A 17107-nucleotide genomic window follows, 5' to 3' on the forward strand; every position below is an offset into this window, starting at 1 on the left:
ACCCTTTCCATGAAGAAGTTTTTCCCAGTATGTAATCTAAACCTCCCCTGGTGCAACTTGAGGGACAGGTGACCTGGGGAGAGTACAGGGATACAGTTCAAATGTGTAGGTATGGGGTCAGGGAAGCCAAGGCAAAGCTGGAACAGGACTTGGCAAGGGACACGAAGAATAAAAAGAAGAGATTCTATAAGTAGATGTACATACATAATACATAGAAACGAAAGATCAAGGAGAGTCTACCCTCCCTGATAAGCAGGAAGGGTGAACTGGTTGCAATTGATATGGAAAAGAAACACTACCTTGCCTCCAAGAATTTGCCTTTGTCTTGTTTAACACCCAGCTTGTAGCCTGAGGTGTGGGTTGTGCACATCCTCAGCATCCCAAGACCACTCTGCACATTGTTTGCAAAGCACCTTGCTGATTGTTTGAGCCATCAGCATTAACTGTCCAGTCTCTCACATGATGGGAAGAGTGTGGGAATGAGTCTGTGGGCTATGACCTCCTCCCAGTCTTGTTTACTTCACCTTAAACCTGAGATGATTAGGAAGATCTCATACTACCTTTATCTTATCTCAAGTTCCTGTCAGGAGGCTTAACTCACAGTCCAATACCCTGAAATCCAGGAGGCATATTCAGGTAGGGAGTGGGCTTCAGTGATCTTAACAATGTTTAAGCCATTAACCATTTCAGTTTCTCAGACAGGGTCCTTAGGAAACTGGCTGATATTGTTACCAAGCCACTCATTAATGTATATGAAAAGTCATGGCAGTCAGGTGAAGTCCCTGGTGACTGGAAAAAAAGGGAAGCAATGCTCCCATTTTCAAAAAAAGAAGAAAGGAAGACCTGTGGAACTGCAGATTGGTGAGCCTCACCTCTGTGCCTGGGAAGATAGTGAGGCAGATCCTTCTAGATGTGCTAAGGCACATACAAGGAGGTGATCCAAGGCAGCCAGCACATCTCTACTAGAGCAAATAGTGCCTGATAATGTGGTGGCCTTCTATGATGGAGTGATTGCAATGGTCAACAAGGGAAGAATGACAGGTATCATCTATCTAGAATTTTGTAAGGCCCTTGATACAGTCCCACATGACATCCTTATCTCCAAATTGGAGAGACATGGATTTGGTGGATGGACTTCTCAGTGGATAAGGAATTGTCTGAATGGACGCAGCCAGAGAGTTTTGATCAATGGCTCAATGTCCATGTGGAAAGCAGTCACAAGTGGTGTCCCCCACCACCAGAGAAGAGTGCTCTCCAGAATCCTCATCAATGATATTGACAGTGAGATTGAGTGCACTCCCAGCAAGTTTGCAGATGACACACAGGGACCTGGACAAACTTTAGAAGTCGGTCCATGGGAACCTCATGAAGTTCAACAAGCCCAAGGGCAGGGTGCTGCACCTGGGTTAAGGCAATCCCAGACATAAGTACAGACTGGGAGAAGAACTGACGGAGAGCAGATGGGCAGAGAATGACTTGGAGGTTCTCATGGATAAAAAGCTGGACATGAGCCAGCAGTGTACACTCACAGCCCAGAAGGCCAACTGCGTTCTAGGCTGCACCAAAAGAAGAGTGGCCAGCAGGTCGAGTGAGGTGATTTTCCCCCTCTACTCTGCCCCTGTGAGACCCCACTTTGAGTGCTGCATCCAGGTCCAGGGTCCTTAACACAAGAAATATGTAGAACTGCTGGAGTAGATCCAGAGGAGGCCACAAAAATGATCAGAGGGCTGAAACACCTCTCTACAAAGACAGGCTGAGACAGCTTGAATTGTTCAGCCTGGAGAAGAAAAGGCTCCAGAGAGACCTCATTGTGGCCTTCCAGTATCTGAAGGGGGCTTTTAAAATTGAGGGAGAGGGACTTTTTTTTTTACTGACAGACAGTAACAGGACAAGAGGCAATAGTTTTGAATTGAAAGAAGGCAGGTTTAGACTAGATATTAGAAAGAAATTCTTTACTCAGAGGGTGACGCAATGCAACAGGTTGTCCAGGAAAGCTGTGGATTTCCCATCCCTGGAAGTGTTCAAGGGCAAGTTGGATGCAGCCCTGAGCAACTTGATTTAGTGAGTGGCATCTCTTCCCAAAGCAGTAGGGCTGGAACTAGATGATCTTTAAGGTTTCCTCCAACCCAAACCATTCTATGATTCTATGACTATGATTCTAAATGACAGAAAGTTGCTTGGTGAGCATGTCCTTCAGTACCTGTGGTGGAACCTCTCTGGTCCCACAGACTTGTATGGGGTAGCAGATCACTAACCATTTCCCATGAATACATTCATTTTGGTATAGGAACTTAGAAAATATAAAATTATGTATAGTTTTTAAAGGAAAGGTTAATTTTAATTTTTTAAACCTTTTTCTTGTTATGACATATTTACTAGAATTCCTATACATTTGCCTATATATCTGGCTTGCTTAGAAGTCTGAGCACAAAGCAGTCAGAGTAAGAAAAGCACTTAGAAGTTACAGACTATCAAAATGCTTTTGCCTGCAGGGCAGCAGGTTCCACTTAAGTAAAAGCAGAAGCAGGCCAGGATGGCATTAACACTTCTATATCTTCTTTACCAGAGCTCTAGAGAGAATGACTGCTTGCGAAAGAGGTCTGGAAAGTTACCAGTTTCAAGCTTCTAGAAGTTACAAAGATATTGCAAATAATAGAGCAGGGTTCAAAGCATTCAATTTGCATGAAATTCCATGTTAACCTACATAGGCAGTAACTTCACTATGCTAAAAGTGTTTCCCTCCTTGATGTAGCAGATATAACAAGATGTGTTTAAAAACAGCATGTGATTACAGCTACTGAGAACAGGGAAACTAAAATGGGATGAATAATAATATGTCTGGCAGAACTGATAAAAGACAAGAGTTTAAAAGTATCATGACAGTGATGAAAAATCTAGTGAATACAACGTACACAGTTCAATATGATAAAGCAGAATTAGACAAAAAGTGTCATGTAATCTCAACATTCTTCAGAAACCCTGGTATATGTTTTCCTATAATTAAATAGAACTTGATAAAGGAGAAAGTTGAAAAAACATTACATTATGAAGGCAAACAGTGTCAAAACCAAAACTCTGAATCTTGCTTTCTGCTAAGAGTGTTTAACTAACAGCATCTTAACAAAATTTGGAATTTTGCAGAGCAAAATTTAAACAAAATGATACTGCATATTAAGAGCTCTGTAGCATGTGACAATTTGAGTATTATTAATAATATTTTCAGAACCTTCTTCATATGTTAGGCAGTCTTAAAGGAAATAATGAAATATTGATGACATTTTAGGCAGTGGAAGTATGTGACTCAACAGAGGGATGAAAATCCACTTCAGTGAAGTATTTGTTTAATGAATTTTTTTCTCCGTAAGTAATAGAAGTAAATTCATTTAGCTGCTGTATACTAGCTTCAATTTCTCTGAGATGTACTGTTAATATTGATATCTGGTTCTACTGGTTTGGTCTTTCAAATGCCTTTGTGAGTTCCATCATCCACATACATTACATGAACAGAAAAGTTGACCCAATATTCAATTCCTTTGCCAAAACCAAAAGTACAAAGAGGAAGAATAGTATACATTGAGGAAAGGAGAAAAAACTTACATCCCATCCTAGAATAGATGTCTAAAGCAGATGATACCATTTCTCTTCACTTACTACAGAGTGGTATAACTTACACAGACTAACTAATGGATATCTACAAGTAAGATTAATCCCACTCTTGGTGACTAACTAGATACTTGCACAGAAGTCTTTATAAACAATGTCTGAAAAGCATTTGTCTCCTGACAATTACAGGGTATCACAGAATTACAGAATAACTGAGGTTGGAATGGACTTCTGGAGTTCATCTGATTAACCACATGTGCTCTACAGCAGGGTCAGCTACAACAGCGTGCTCAGGGCATTTTTCAGTTCATTTCTGAATGTCTCCAAGGATGGAAACTCTGCAATCTCTCTGGGCAACTGTTCCAATGTTTGACTGCCCTAATAGTGTAAAAATAATTAAAAAAAAGAAAAAAAAAGAAAGAAAAGAAAAAGAACTTCCTGCATTTCAGTACATGTCAATTCCTTCCTGGAAAAGTATGGGAAACTGAAAATTTCTTTGACTTATGGTAAGAACTACTTAGCAACAACTAAAACATCAATGTGTTATCTACATTATTCTCATACGAAATTCAAAACACAGCACTGTATCAGCTTACAAACCAAAAATTAACTGTATCTCAAACAAAACTAGGATAGCACTATTTCCCCTTCATAGCCCCATGTGATCTATTCCCAATCACCTCCTTGCTCTTCCTTTCTTTTCAGGAATTGAAGTGAGTCTGGATACAGGAGAAGCATATGCTTCCTTTTAGTCACCAGAAACCTCTCCGGATCACCATGAGCTTTCAAAGACTATCAGGAAACCATCACAATGACTACAGCCAGCACCCTCAGCATTTGTGGGAGTGCCACTGTTTCAGGTCCAAAAGGCACATGTATCCCCAATTTTATTAAATGTTCCCTCATCTCATCCTCATCAAGGACAAGCGTTCCTTGCTCCAGAATTTTTTATTGGTGTCAGAGATTCCCAAAAGCCAGTCTTACCTGTAAATAATAAGACAAAAAGGGCACCAAGCACCTTGGCCTTTTCTGAGTCTTTAGGTTCCCTGTCTTGTTCAGCATTTTCATTAGACTTACTCCTGCTTCTGGATATCCTGTATGGAAGCCACTACTACAGAAGTGGTCTGTAAATGTGCAGACCAAATTTACCCAAATAGCCCTTCATTTTTAAAAATGGGCTTATTTTTTCAAGCTGGTAATAGAATACATTGTAGCATTACAATCTAGTTCAGAAGTACCAAGTGAACAAATCATTACATGTCTTCATAATCTTTGGATAACTGTGGAAACTACCTCTAAAGATTTGTTTGTTTTTTTTTTTACTATCTTCTTGTTGAAGAGCTTTCGAAACTCAAAACTCACTATTATCATTGTGACGGGGAGAATATTCACATCTACATGAGCATGGTCATATTATGAATTGGGTTATTAAACAGGCATACAGAATTTTGCAGAGTGCTAACAGATATTTCCATATTATTAAAAACTGGCCACATGAAAGTATTTCTATAACTCTAAACATATCTTTTTCTCAGAACAAATGTATTTACAAAACGTTATTTGCCACAAGTAATGGTATGGCAGTGGAAATATATACCTGGAGGCTGGACCAAAGCATATGTTTTTCTGCCAAATATGTCCCATCTTTCATAGGTCCTTTCTAGACTAGAGGTCTTTCTAGAAGAGGGGTCCTTGCTATTTTGAACTCTCTTAGAACTCGCTGTAATGTATGTACTTATTGTCAGACGAGAATAAGAATCTTAAACTATGTGAAAAGTATGTTGTATCCAACTTTCAGAGAGTGCAAGTTATCTATGGTGGATCATCAGTATTTTTTCCCCAAGTTTAAGTAATACACCAGATCTAGTAAGTATAGAAGCATACATCAGATTTAACAACTTGACACATTTCTTCTACTGCAGATACACCAATGTATTAAGAATCTTATTCATCCAAGAGCATTTCTCACTTGGCTTTTTAATAGGCCTATTTCCTCCTTTAAATAAGGCATATATGTGCTTATGCATCAAAACAAGGGCAAGTATTACTTTTGGGGATTCATTGTTCTTCCTCATCTGTTCTTTTCACTACAATAAAAAATAAAAAAAAATCCAGCCACGGAAAATATGACTTTTTAGGTCGTATCTTGATCAGTTGGGAATCCACAGTGGTATGCTCAGACAACTTGACCTCATGAGTACAGGCACAGTATTCTTCTGGCACTAAGAAGTTGATCTGTGTACCTGTGCATGCATACCAAGAATGAAACCTATGTAGACAAGCATTCACAGAAAAAAACCCAAACATTATTCTATAATCCAGAAAAATGTTTTATTTGTCTTTTGGCACCTTCATACATATCTCTCATGGTCTAGACTACTTTGTTTTTTTCCTATATGATTTAAATCAATGATATAAAGTGATTTTTTTCCACCACAAACCTCCAAGCAAAAAATGAAAAGTAATTAAAAGTCAAAAAAACCGCTCCTTTGCTTTATGGGTATTCATTTCGCTTTATAAAAATACAGCTTAAAAATGTAGTCCAAACCAGTCAATAATCCTTAATATTTAATTCTAGAATTTGTAAGCTTTTCTGTGTTCTTTTAATTTCCCAGACTTATTTCCAAAATGTTGCAATGTTTTTACAAAAGTTTTAAAAAAAATCCAGCTATTATCTGTCTCATTTTGGAATGAGAAGGGGCAAGTTAATTATACTATATAGAAAAAAATATTATCTCAGTAGCTGAAAATACATTTTTCTCTATTCCTATTTTGCATTCAAAAATGCTAATAAATGTACTTATATACTGTAACCATAGAAATACCTCCTGAATTTATATATAAGTGTGATGAAAGCTACACCTGAAATCCTGAAAAGATTACTGCAGTGAAGTGAAACTGTTCAGTTACTGGTTGCCTTGTCAGCATTATAGCAGCCTCCAACCTGCTTCTATATAGATCTAGTAGCCTATGTGGCAGAACATGAAGAATAGCCACCTGTGTCAGATACAGCAGCAGGTGCCATATCCATTGAACAGGCTGCTACCTGATTACAATAAATCTCTTTCAAGCTCCTGGCAGCTTTGACAGGCACTCCACAACCTCAAAAAGTTGTCTGAATAGAAACAAGAAACTCAACACATAACTGAAAAAGGCCAGAAACTGAATCTGATGTAGATGTACTGTGAAGTTTAGGTAAGACAGTGTTTAGACTCATGAGAAGCTCTTTATCATGCACAACAGTCATGTTTCAGTACAATACTGCTAACGCACTTGTAAGGTAGAACTTGAAATAGGATAACATGTATGTAAAGATAAATTCTCTGTCACTATAATTTTATAAATTTCTGTTTGTACAGATGGAACTTGTGTCAATAAAACCAAGTAGGATATCTCATCACTAGGAGATTGGAAAAATGACAACTTTTCAGGGTACCCATTAGTAAGTCTGTACCTGAAGTTTTTGTAGGAAGATATATATCAAGAATACTTGATCAGATTATTTTCAAAAACATTTTAAGAGTCTCACCTACATTTATTAGTAGATGTGTTTTGAACTCAGAACTACTATTTACTTTGTGGGTTAAAAGTAGTTCTTGAGATACACGACTCAGCTGAACATTTTAGAAAGTACCCCAGCTTCATGAATAACAGGTCTCTATAACTGGATCATGTAGTTCTGCCTCCAGTAACTGCTGAACTTCCTGTTGTCAGCTGTTTAATAGTAGCTACTCATTTTGTCAAGTCTATATTTGTCTCTTTAAAGGACGTAGTGACGAAAATGATAATTATAAAGAGACAATCTTTGAAGGCAAAATAGTTACACATATCAATCAAACAATGAAAGATGAGCATGTGATTCTTGTGAAGGAAAAGAAAGAACAAGCAGTTCAATCAATTAGATATGTGTGTGCATTTCCTGTAATGGCACACAAGGATGAAAGTTCTGTGAATTTTGCTGATGTTATTTTGATGAATAAGGAAAATAAATACCCAGAAATACCACCAGTAGCTCCCATTATTGTGTACCAGCTGAGTACATCCAAAACATCTCATAAAATGGGGACTGTTTAATATGCAGATCTCGGTCTGAGAATTCATCAGTTTTAATCATCATAGAACATATTGCACGTATTTAGCTTAACTCACTCGAAGAAGCTGTGATTTGATGTTTGTGAGTCTTTGGATGATGCAGTAGTAATAGCCAGATATCCACTAGGAAGAGATGTTTACATTTGAGTTTCATGACCACCTAACAAAGGGAAGATACCTGGTTTTAGATATATATCTTAGTGGGGGAATGAGAAATTATTAAAGGACTTTGTACAATCTCTACTGCTCTTCTGATGCTAATCAGAACACCTGCCAATTTTACAGGATGCTTTCAAGGCCACCTAGAGAGAATGGAAGCTGCACTTGTAGAATCAGTTTAAACTGATTCACAAGAGAGTAGTGACTGCCTATTTAATTCTGTTTCAGCCCTTGGTATGTTAGTAATTACTGAACTCGTGTTTGTGGCAGATAAAGCAACAGTCTGGTGCTGCTCCAATGATGAGACTTGTGTAGTGAAAACAGAAAATGTCATTAAAGAATGAATTAGAAACATCATTGTATCATAATTATGCTGGGGAAGAGGTACTGACCTTAGAACTGTGGAAGTATTGGTAGCCCATATGGTACAGGTGTGATATCAGACTTTTTTCACTGAGACCTGAACAGTGGAACTAAGAAAGCATGAAAAGAGAACACCTGTTGAAGTTGCTATCCTGAATAGTGTTGAAGAGTCTCCAGTGGCAACCAGTCCTCCTAATCCATAGTTTAGTTTAGCCAAAGGAGTGGTCAGAAGTATCCCACAGTTGAAAATATCTGCCCTTTTCAGACATTTAAGGATAAAAATGAAGAAAAAACTGACAACCAAAACCAAACAAAGCAAAAAAACCCTCTTACGGAAGAGAAAAGAAAAAAAAATTAATAACTTTGACCATGGGCTAAATCTTCAGCAAATTACATGGGTAGCAATACCAAAGCGTTATATAGAAGATAAACCCAACACCGCAAATCACATTCTTAATAAAAGGGTAGAAGCAATTTTAGTGACATCTAGAGTTGAGTAAATGCTAAATTCTCATTATTCATTTTCTTTATGAGGGCCAGCATCAGAACAAATAGTACTGCTCAGGACAGAAGTATTAAAATTTCTAAATAAAACTGCAACTATGAAACAATATGAAATTAATGAATTACGAATGTTATCCATTGACAACCTCAGAATATTTTGGAAGATATACAGATTTAACTGTATTTGCTAACTGCATTTCACTCAGTGTCGTTACTTACATAAGAAGGAATATTACCTATTAAGAATGCAACAAAAGTTTAGGTATATTCTGTACCAAAATCACACATTCAATAAAGTTCATTTACGGAATTTAAAAAACCCCAAAAACCAGAAAAAAAACGCATACAAAAATCAAAGGGGACTTTTGGCTTAATTTTTTATACAAGAAATCACTTTTATAGAGTGTATAAACAAAAAATTCAGAAACTGAAAGGATGTCTTATACACGTGCTATCTTTATAATGCTATCTTCAGTAAAATGGACAGGCCACATTGAAGGCACAATCTTCATAATAAAATATTGTGCTTCTATTACTGTTGATTTTTCTGCAAATGTTTCCAAAATAACAGGATACGCAATTTTTTGGCTTCCCAGAAATATCACTACAAGCAATTATAATGACAGAGAAGATGAGAGGTTTGTCTCAGATATTTTTAGTGAAAAAACATCTAGATGCACAGAAAAAGCACACTTGGTCAAGCACTCAGAAAACATGTGAACTAGAAGAGAAGAACTAATACATTTCCAATGTTCTTCCTATTTTAAAAGCATTAACAAGGAAAGAAGTTTTATATACGCATTGCTCAGAAGCTCTTTTTACTTACCTTGGGACACCTCTCCTGTATGAAAATCGGGAGAAACATGTTTAGACCAAAGTTCCATGGACACAGCCAGGGCTGATGGAAGGTCATTGTCTAAAATTTCAGAAGGAAACACTCTGGCCACTTCAGTGACAGTTTTCTTGCTTTGGGGCATAGTAGGTAAACAGGTGATATTGTTTATTCCATCAACACAAATAAACCCAGTGGAGCAGGACTGTATAAGACAATCATTATAATTAAGCTCACAGCTTCGTCCCTGAAAGAGAGTTTAAAAAAAAAAAAGCCATTTTTGAAAGCAATTTGCATTTCGTAGTCATGTTATTTAAAATTATTGCTTTCTTTTGATTCTAAAATGTTGTTTCGCTGTATTAAGCTCTTTACACTTTTGAAAGGATACCTCATAATGTGGAAAATATTCCTTAATTAATTTAATAATGTATATTTTGAATTTTAACAGAGTTTTATTTTGACTCTGATTTACTATTACAAATTATCAATAAAAATAATTTCCCCACAGATTTGTAATTACCAAGTATCAAGGACAATGTCACAGTAATAATAAATTTGGTTAAAATAATCAACTTTAGCTAGCATGTAGTTAAAGAAAACTTTGTACAATGGACTTAGCTGTCTAAAAATCTATGGTTTACTCTGATTTACAAACTAATATCCTTTCATTTTTGTACATTGTAGCTCTTTTTTTGTTGTCCGCTGTTACCAAATCCTCACACAGCACCTTGCAAATACATTATGCTCAGAGATAATGTTTAGAAAAGGAAAAATGTAGTGGCAGTCTCAAATTGGACCAGGCATTCATTTTCTATTTTTTATCAAGACTAACAATTCATGGGAAGCCTGAAATATCCTTCCTAGTAATAAACTAAAAATGTTCGTATTCAGTGGTCTGAAAAAAAGGCAAGAAATAATGTATTTCTTTTGCAGCAATAATTATGTTAATTCAATGTATTCTTGAAGTGTGAAATAAATATATGCTGAAGTCAGGCCTGAATTCATTTTATTTCACTTCTGTTGCAACAAACTAATAGGCTATGTGAAGAGATAGAGCTAAAAGCTGTCCCGGAAGGATCCTGATATCTGGATAGCTATTTAAAATACACACACTGCCATCCCTGAAAGACATACATGTCTGACAACATATCATCATGACATAATTTCCAGTTGAATCTTCTCCTGCAACTGAGGCACATGTAAAAAGATCCAAGCCTTCTCTAGAGCTCAAGAGGCATGTGCTCATTACACACTTTCCATCACACAAGATGTTTAGTCTTGCTTGTCTAGCTGACTAATTATTTACACAGAATTTGAGACAATTTACATTTTCTGAGATCTCTGTCAACTCTATTAAATTCATTTATAATATTAAAAAACAATAGGAGGGGCAAGTGAGAGACAGGCAAAAATGTAGACATAAAATCTGCAATTACTTTTTATACCAGTAGTTTAAATCATTTGTTGTTTAAAATAGAGGAGGATAAATTGAGCGGTTTTTGATGATTTAGATACATCCATGCTTGTTTCAATCAAGTTCTTAATTTGTTTTGGGAAGTAGATGGGTTATCTGGTATACTCATGGCACCTTATAAATCACTGTGGTGGTTTGGGCTAGGCCTTCCTTGGTGACCAGTTTGTAACCAAGGAAGGGTCCAGATTTACCCAGTATTCCCTACGATTTTTACGTAAACCAGATTATAAGAAGAGAGGAGGAGAGGCCTTCGCTCTCTTTCCTTCCGGCGGCTTGGAGGTGCAGGTTCCCTGCTGTTGAGTCTGCCGTGTTGGGGAGCGAGGCCTGGTAAGGCCTTGTCGACCTTGGGAGAAAGAGGTTGCCGGTGATCGTTCCGGAGCGACTCTCGGTTGTCCCAGGGGAGTAGTGAGCTATTTTTTCTTTGCTAACTTTTTAGTTGTTAGATATTGGGTCTTGGGATATCTATATATTTTATTTTAGTTTTGTTCCCTTTCCCTTCCCCCTTCCCTTTCCCTTGTGGAATTGTATATAAGTGCAAATATATTTATATATCTCACTTTGGTTGTTCTCTCTCGTTTCGGGTTTTTCTTAGTTTTTTTTCTCCCTCTTCTCCCCGAGGTTGGGGGAGGGGGGACGGACTTCTGGTGGTAAGGTTTGGAGACTTGGCAGGGAGCTAGCTTCAAACCATATCAATCACTCACTGGATTGGTATTCCAAAGCAGAAAGGAACAGCAGGTCAATTTATGTGTCAGTTTCCACACATTTCTTCCTTTCTCTCTTCTAATTCCACACATAGAACAAATGATCAATTTGAGCAAACTCTTAATCTTAATCCTATAAAATTTATGTTTCATTCTTAGTTTCCTTGTGACAGATTAGTACATTTTTATGACTACTACAGTTAATGGTGAAGAGCATTTTATTATGATTTTATGATTCATAGAAACAAAGCAGATGTGGATAACCTCCACTGTGCATGAAGGGTACATTAAATAGTCATAGATAAATTTGATAGCATTGAAAGTGCCTGTAAATGCTTTAACAATTTCCATGCAGGCAGTTAAAATCATTTAGCTTGTGCAGATTTGTATTTAAAAGTAGTCATATATCTATAGATGTTTTCACTTAAAAAGTAAACATCTATGTCAAATACCACCGAGTATGCTTTTCTTCTCAAAATCAATGAGAGATTTCATGATCCATACTATATGATCCATACTTCAAGTAGCAGTACAGACATAGACTACAGAAGACTATAGAAGATTTATCTAACATACTGTAGCTGGAGTTCCTTGAACACTTATTTCTCTGGGAATTTCATTGTTTCTACTCCACACTTACTCATAGTTAGGGGCCTAACCCCATCAGAGCTTAACAAATATATCTCTTGAAATATTTAGAATGCAACTTCTTATCTTTCACACTGAAGACAGGCATGTTAAATTTTTTTCTGGGCAGTTCCCCACCATGTTTTTTTTCTCCACTGTGGCCTTCCCAAAGCATACTGGAATTTGAGGAACTGAAGATGGAACAACGAATAATGGAATAAAAGCAAAAGATGATACATCTTAAATTCCAGCTACTTCACAGGTTTACTACTTTTCCTTCTGTAAGGGCTTGTTCTGCAACATACTGTACACTAAATGCCCAAGCTATGTATTAATAGAAAAGCTGCCCCCATGGCTCAAATATCTATCTAGCCTCGTCATCAGTGAGCTATTAATGAATTCTTGGGTAAGAAAACAAGTAGAGTTTATATCTGATAACTCACCAAATACACCATTCTAACTTCTGGCAATAAGTAAATCAAGGACTCCCTAAGCCAAGATAATATTTAGAAGAGTAATTTGACTAACAGTGAATCTATCTTCCTTCTGGACTCCATCCTTGTAATTTGGTCTCTACAGTGTCATGCAACACTGACTTGTACCAATAAATTTTGCATCAGTTGAAAAAATAGTTTCTACAAATAGATTTTAAGCTTCCTCCCCGATGATTTTATTTGGCATTTAGAAGGTTTTTTGTGAGACAAAAATACTAAAAAAATGTGTAACTGATCTTCTCAATTACAGTGGTTTATTTAGGATAAGTATGAATATTTAAAGAAAAAAATTAGATTATTTTAACTTGAGGTCTGACTGTTTTCCACATAAAAAGACCATGTCCCTCCAATGATATATCCTTCATCATCACTTGACATTGTTTTGAATGCCAATCTGCTTTTGAAGACAAAAATCTGCTATGGTCTGTGGGAAGTATCAATGGTATCCATTGTACTCTGTAAGAAGCACCCTACAAAAATAGTATTCATTCTTATGAGATAGTCTTTTTCTTCTCAGGATAGCTTGTCAGTAAATTTAGTCAGATTATTAAAATCCATTTTTAACCTACCAAGCCTTTATGGTAAAATACAGACTTTACAAAATTGTGGGTAAAGAGTCACTGAAACAGGGAAAAATTCCCGGTGGCTTGAACAAAGCACGTGTCAGTCCTGTGCTCAAGAAAAGCAAGGTAGATCCAGGGAACCAAAGGCCAGTCAGCCTTACTTCTGTTCCTGGGAAGAAAGTCAGTGACACCTGGAAAACATTTTTAGGTATGGGAAGGACAAGAGGGTGATCAGGAATAGTTCACATGGAGCTATGAAGGGGAAAGTGCCTTACCGAGCTGATAACCCTATATGAAGAGATGAATGGCTTTAGTGGATGAGAGGAAAGCAGTGAATGTTGTCTATCTTGACTTTAGTGAGGCTTTCAACACTGTCTGTCCTAACTTCCTCATAGACAAGTCGACAAACTGCGAATGAGTGGACAGTGAGAGGGACTGAAAACACTGAACTGCCACGCTCAAAGGGCTGTGTTTAGTGATCAGCAGCAGGAAGTCATGCTGGATGCCAATAATTAATGGTGTATCCCAAGATTTCATACTAGGTTCTGCACTACTTAAAGTCTTCAGTACTGGAAGATAGGACAGAGTGCACCCTCAGCAAGATTTCATGTGTTACAAAATACTCAGAAGGTTTGAATTTTATCTGAGTAAGGTTAAAGAGAAAGGGATTACATTATTTTCTGTGCAACAATGAATAATCAGGTTAAGGAAAGAATAAAAAAATTTCAGCATCTCACCACAAATCCTGGCTTGCAAAAACAGGAATAACCAAAGCTAGGTTCCTTCTGAACACAGATACCATGTATGCAGGGGTTGGATATGCACTCATCAACATCCAACTCACAATGGAGGCCTTCCCATCCTGTCAGAAAAAAAAAAAAGAAAAACAAACCCAATTAGTCAGATTACTTGCAATTTTATTAATATGCATTTCTTATTAAGATCTCCTTTACCACTAAGCACACCCCATAAATGAGAGGCCAAATACTCATCCGGAAGCTGTGGTTTAGATCATGTAATTTGAGCCTGTCTTGAACTTGCTCCTTGGAAGCTATGCCAAACTGGAAGCCGTAAATTTGCTAGGTAAACACAAACCCAGAATTCTGTAAAATATGGTTAGTTATTGAAGAACACAGACTTTCTGCCCTGATACTCCCAGTACAGATTTGGGTTTTTTTCTCCAATTAAATTTCCCTATTTCTAAACGAACTAACAAAGAAAACCCAACAGATCCATAAACCCCCTAGCAGTCCTCAGCTAATACAAATCTACTTGCCCCTGTTCAGCCTTTGCTTCTGAGCAGGCATCAAATGGATCTACCTGCCTGCCCAGCTAAAGACTTCATCCATGTGCCTGCTATTAGTTCCAATGGCTGCTGGTGTTGCTTTTGAGCTCCCTGAGACGCTGTTAGAATAGAGTTTACATCTCTCCATGCTGCTTCCTCACCTGAACAGTCTGAAGCTGCAGCCACAGATCCTGAATATGCATCTATTATTCTATGGGACAATAGCTGACAAAATTCATGATCCATTACAGAATGCATTTGTCAGAGCTAAATCAATTCCCTTTCCTGGTATGACATGCTGTCACCACATGCTTCACTTTGTTCTCTGGAGGTTTTTGGGAAGCTGTAATCATCTGCCTTGTTCCTATTTTTGTCTTGGTACCATCCCTGTTCCATTTTATTAAATTGCAACAGGGAATCTGTTGCAGAGTATATCAGACTATCTACCTTGTGGAAAGTTCTTTCCCATAGTTGCCTTTACAGATCAAAAAATCCTCAATCCCAGCCCCATATTTCTATAGGTGAAGCTTAGAAGAGAAATCCAAGACCTATGATATGGGAAAAGTAGTAGCCTGCAAATAGATTTTTTAATAACTATTTCTACTTTCTATCTCCAGATGATAATTTTTCTTCAATCTCTTTCTTCAGTTGTGCAACTTTCCAAAAAGCTATTCCTCCCAAAGGGTCCCCGGCCTCTCCAGATTCACTCCTTTTCTGAGCTGTAACCTTCTCACCTTCTCAGCTGTTTCAGAGACTCAAATAACATTTGCAAATACCATATTAATTAAAAGAAGCAAGATACATAAAAATTATGTATCTTCTTAATGCATGTGGTTCTTTCACTATGCCTTTTCCTGGTCGAGAAATAATGTAGATATTTTTCACCCCTACTAATAAATGTTATTTTTAAATGGAATATAAAGGAAAGGCAGCTCATGTTCGGGTTGGAAGGTGTTTAAAACATGTTAGCTTCAGGAGTGAGTTCCAAGCCCCAGAGAAGCTTCTTCTACTTATACCAAACATTTTTACGTAGAGTTGCATAGAGGCAGCAGTGACAGTTCTTGGCTAGCAAGCAATTTTTCAATGCCTATATTCAACTATATTTAAAGTATTACTTTAATAAGCTTTAAAAAGGAGAAAAAAATTGAAATTGGCAACGTATTCTGTATGAGGCACTGTAATGACTAAAAAACACATCTTTTAAGTTTTTAAGTCATCTGTATTGGTGAAGGGGTATATGGTCATGCGCAGTACCAGGTAGAGTGAGAGGACATGCGGTTTAATCCATGTGGAATTTCCATTGTGTGACTATGTTGAGAGGAAAAAAAATATATCGTACTGAAGATAGGTCACGACTCTGAGTTTTCAGATCAGAAGGGGTCTTTATTATCATGAATTTGACCTTCTGTATGGCAAATTCCAGAAATTTTTCACTCATTGGTTCATAAATCAAGAGTATAGAGTTTTTCTGAATCATCGAGTATCTCCTTGAATTTAAAAAAGTTGCTATGAAAGTATTAAGCTTTAAGCAATTTAGTCCTAAACATAATCAGGCTCCAGTAAGCCAAAGATACTTGGATTTAAGTCTTACATATCAGAGTATCATTCCTTAGTACCAATTAAACAAATGAATAAACTGTCAAATTGGCTCTCATTACACACATGCTCACTCTTGCTTCAATATCTTCCACACTTTTTTTAAAAAAAAATCTCTTACATATGTTTTGCAGTTTTACATACTGCACTAGGGACAATTCAGAATGAAAAAAAAATTAAATATGTTATTATTCAATTCCCTATGTGCTTTTTTTTAAATGTAGAACAAGTATGAATAGAAATTATATGAACAGATTGCTAGAAAGACTGCAGAAAAGTGTGATATATATATGGTCACTTGACTTCAGGAGAGTTTTGCAAGATCTTTTCACTTGTAAATTCTAACCAAGAAGGTGAACACACTTCAGTACAAAGGAAGTAAGTTGATCAGGTGCATGAAGATATCAGGAGTTAATAGAATCACTCAGAATAATATAATTCAGAATATTTCTAAATAATCTCTAAAATAATAACTAAGAAATCTTGTGTCAATACTATCAAAGAAATTATTCAGCAGTGTTGGTCTGTACAATAGTAAATAATAGACTTAAACTGAAAAACTAAAGTTTCAGAGGTAGGTACTCATAAAATTCTTAATTTAATAGTAACATGTGGAGCAGAATGCTGCTTATGGATATGGACCAGAAATACTACTTATGTTGCCAAAAGGCTTTTTGTTAATAGAAATGACAGGAGACTGTGAGTAGTCCAGAATAGATTAAATTTGTGATTGTGTGACAATGCAGGCTGACTGTGACTTTTGCTTTTGTATAGATGCTAAATCTCTTATACTTTCCTAAGTCACCAGCTCTGT

At 36.8% G+C, this 17107-nt stretch overlaps 1 protein-coding gene across 1 annotated transcript in view; it reads right to left on the minus strand.

Moving 5' to 3' along the window:
* The window catches only part of EYS (eyes shut homolog (Drosophila)), a 784118-nt gene that overhangs the window by 341060 nt on the left and 425951 nt on the right, over positions 1 to 17107 (minus strand). Inside the window, exons 27-28 of the mRNA XM_017823913.1 lie at positions 14150 to 14274; positions 9548 to 9800 (exon numbers count right to left, since the gene is read on the minus strand). Of these exons, the coding sequence (XP_017679402.1) occupies positions 9548 to 9800; positions 14150 to 14274 (378 nt within the window). The remainder of the gene's footprint in view (positions 1 to 9547; positions 9801 to 14149; positions 14275 to 17107) is intronic.

Source organism: Lepidothrix coronata, unplaced genomic scaffold, assembly GCF_001604755.1.
Source record: "Lepidothrix coronata isolate B3197 unplaced genomic scaffold, Lepidothrix_coronata-1.0 Scaffold4, whole genome shotgun sequence".
NCBI lineage: Eukaryota > Metazoa > Chordata > Aves > Passeriformes > Pipridae > Lepidothrix > Lepidothrix coronata.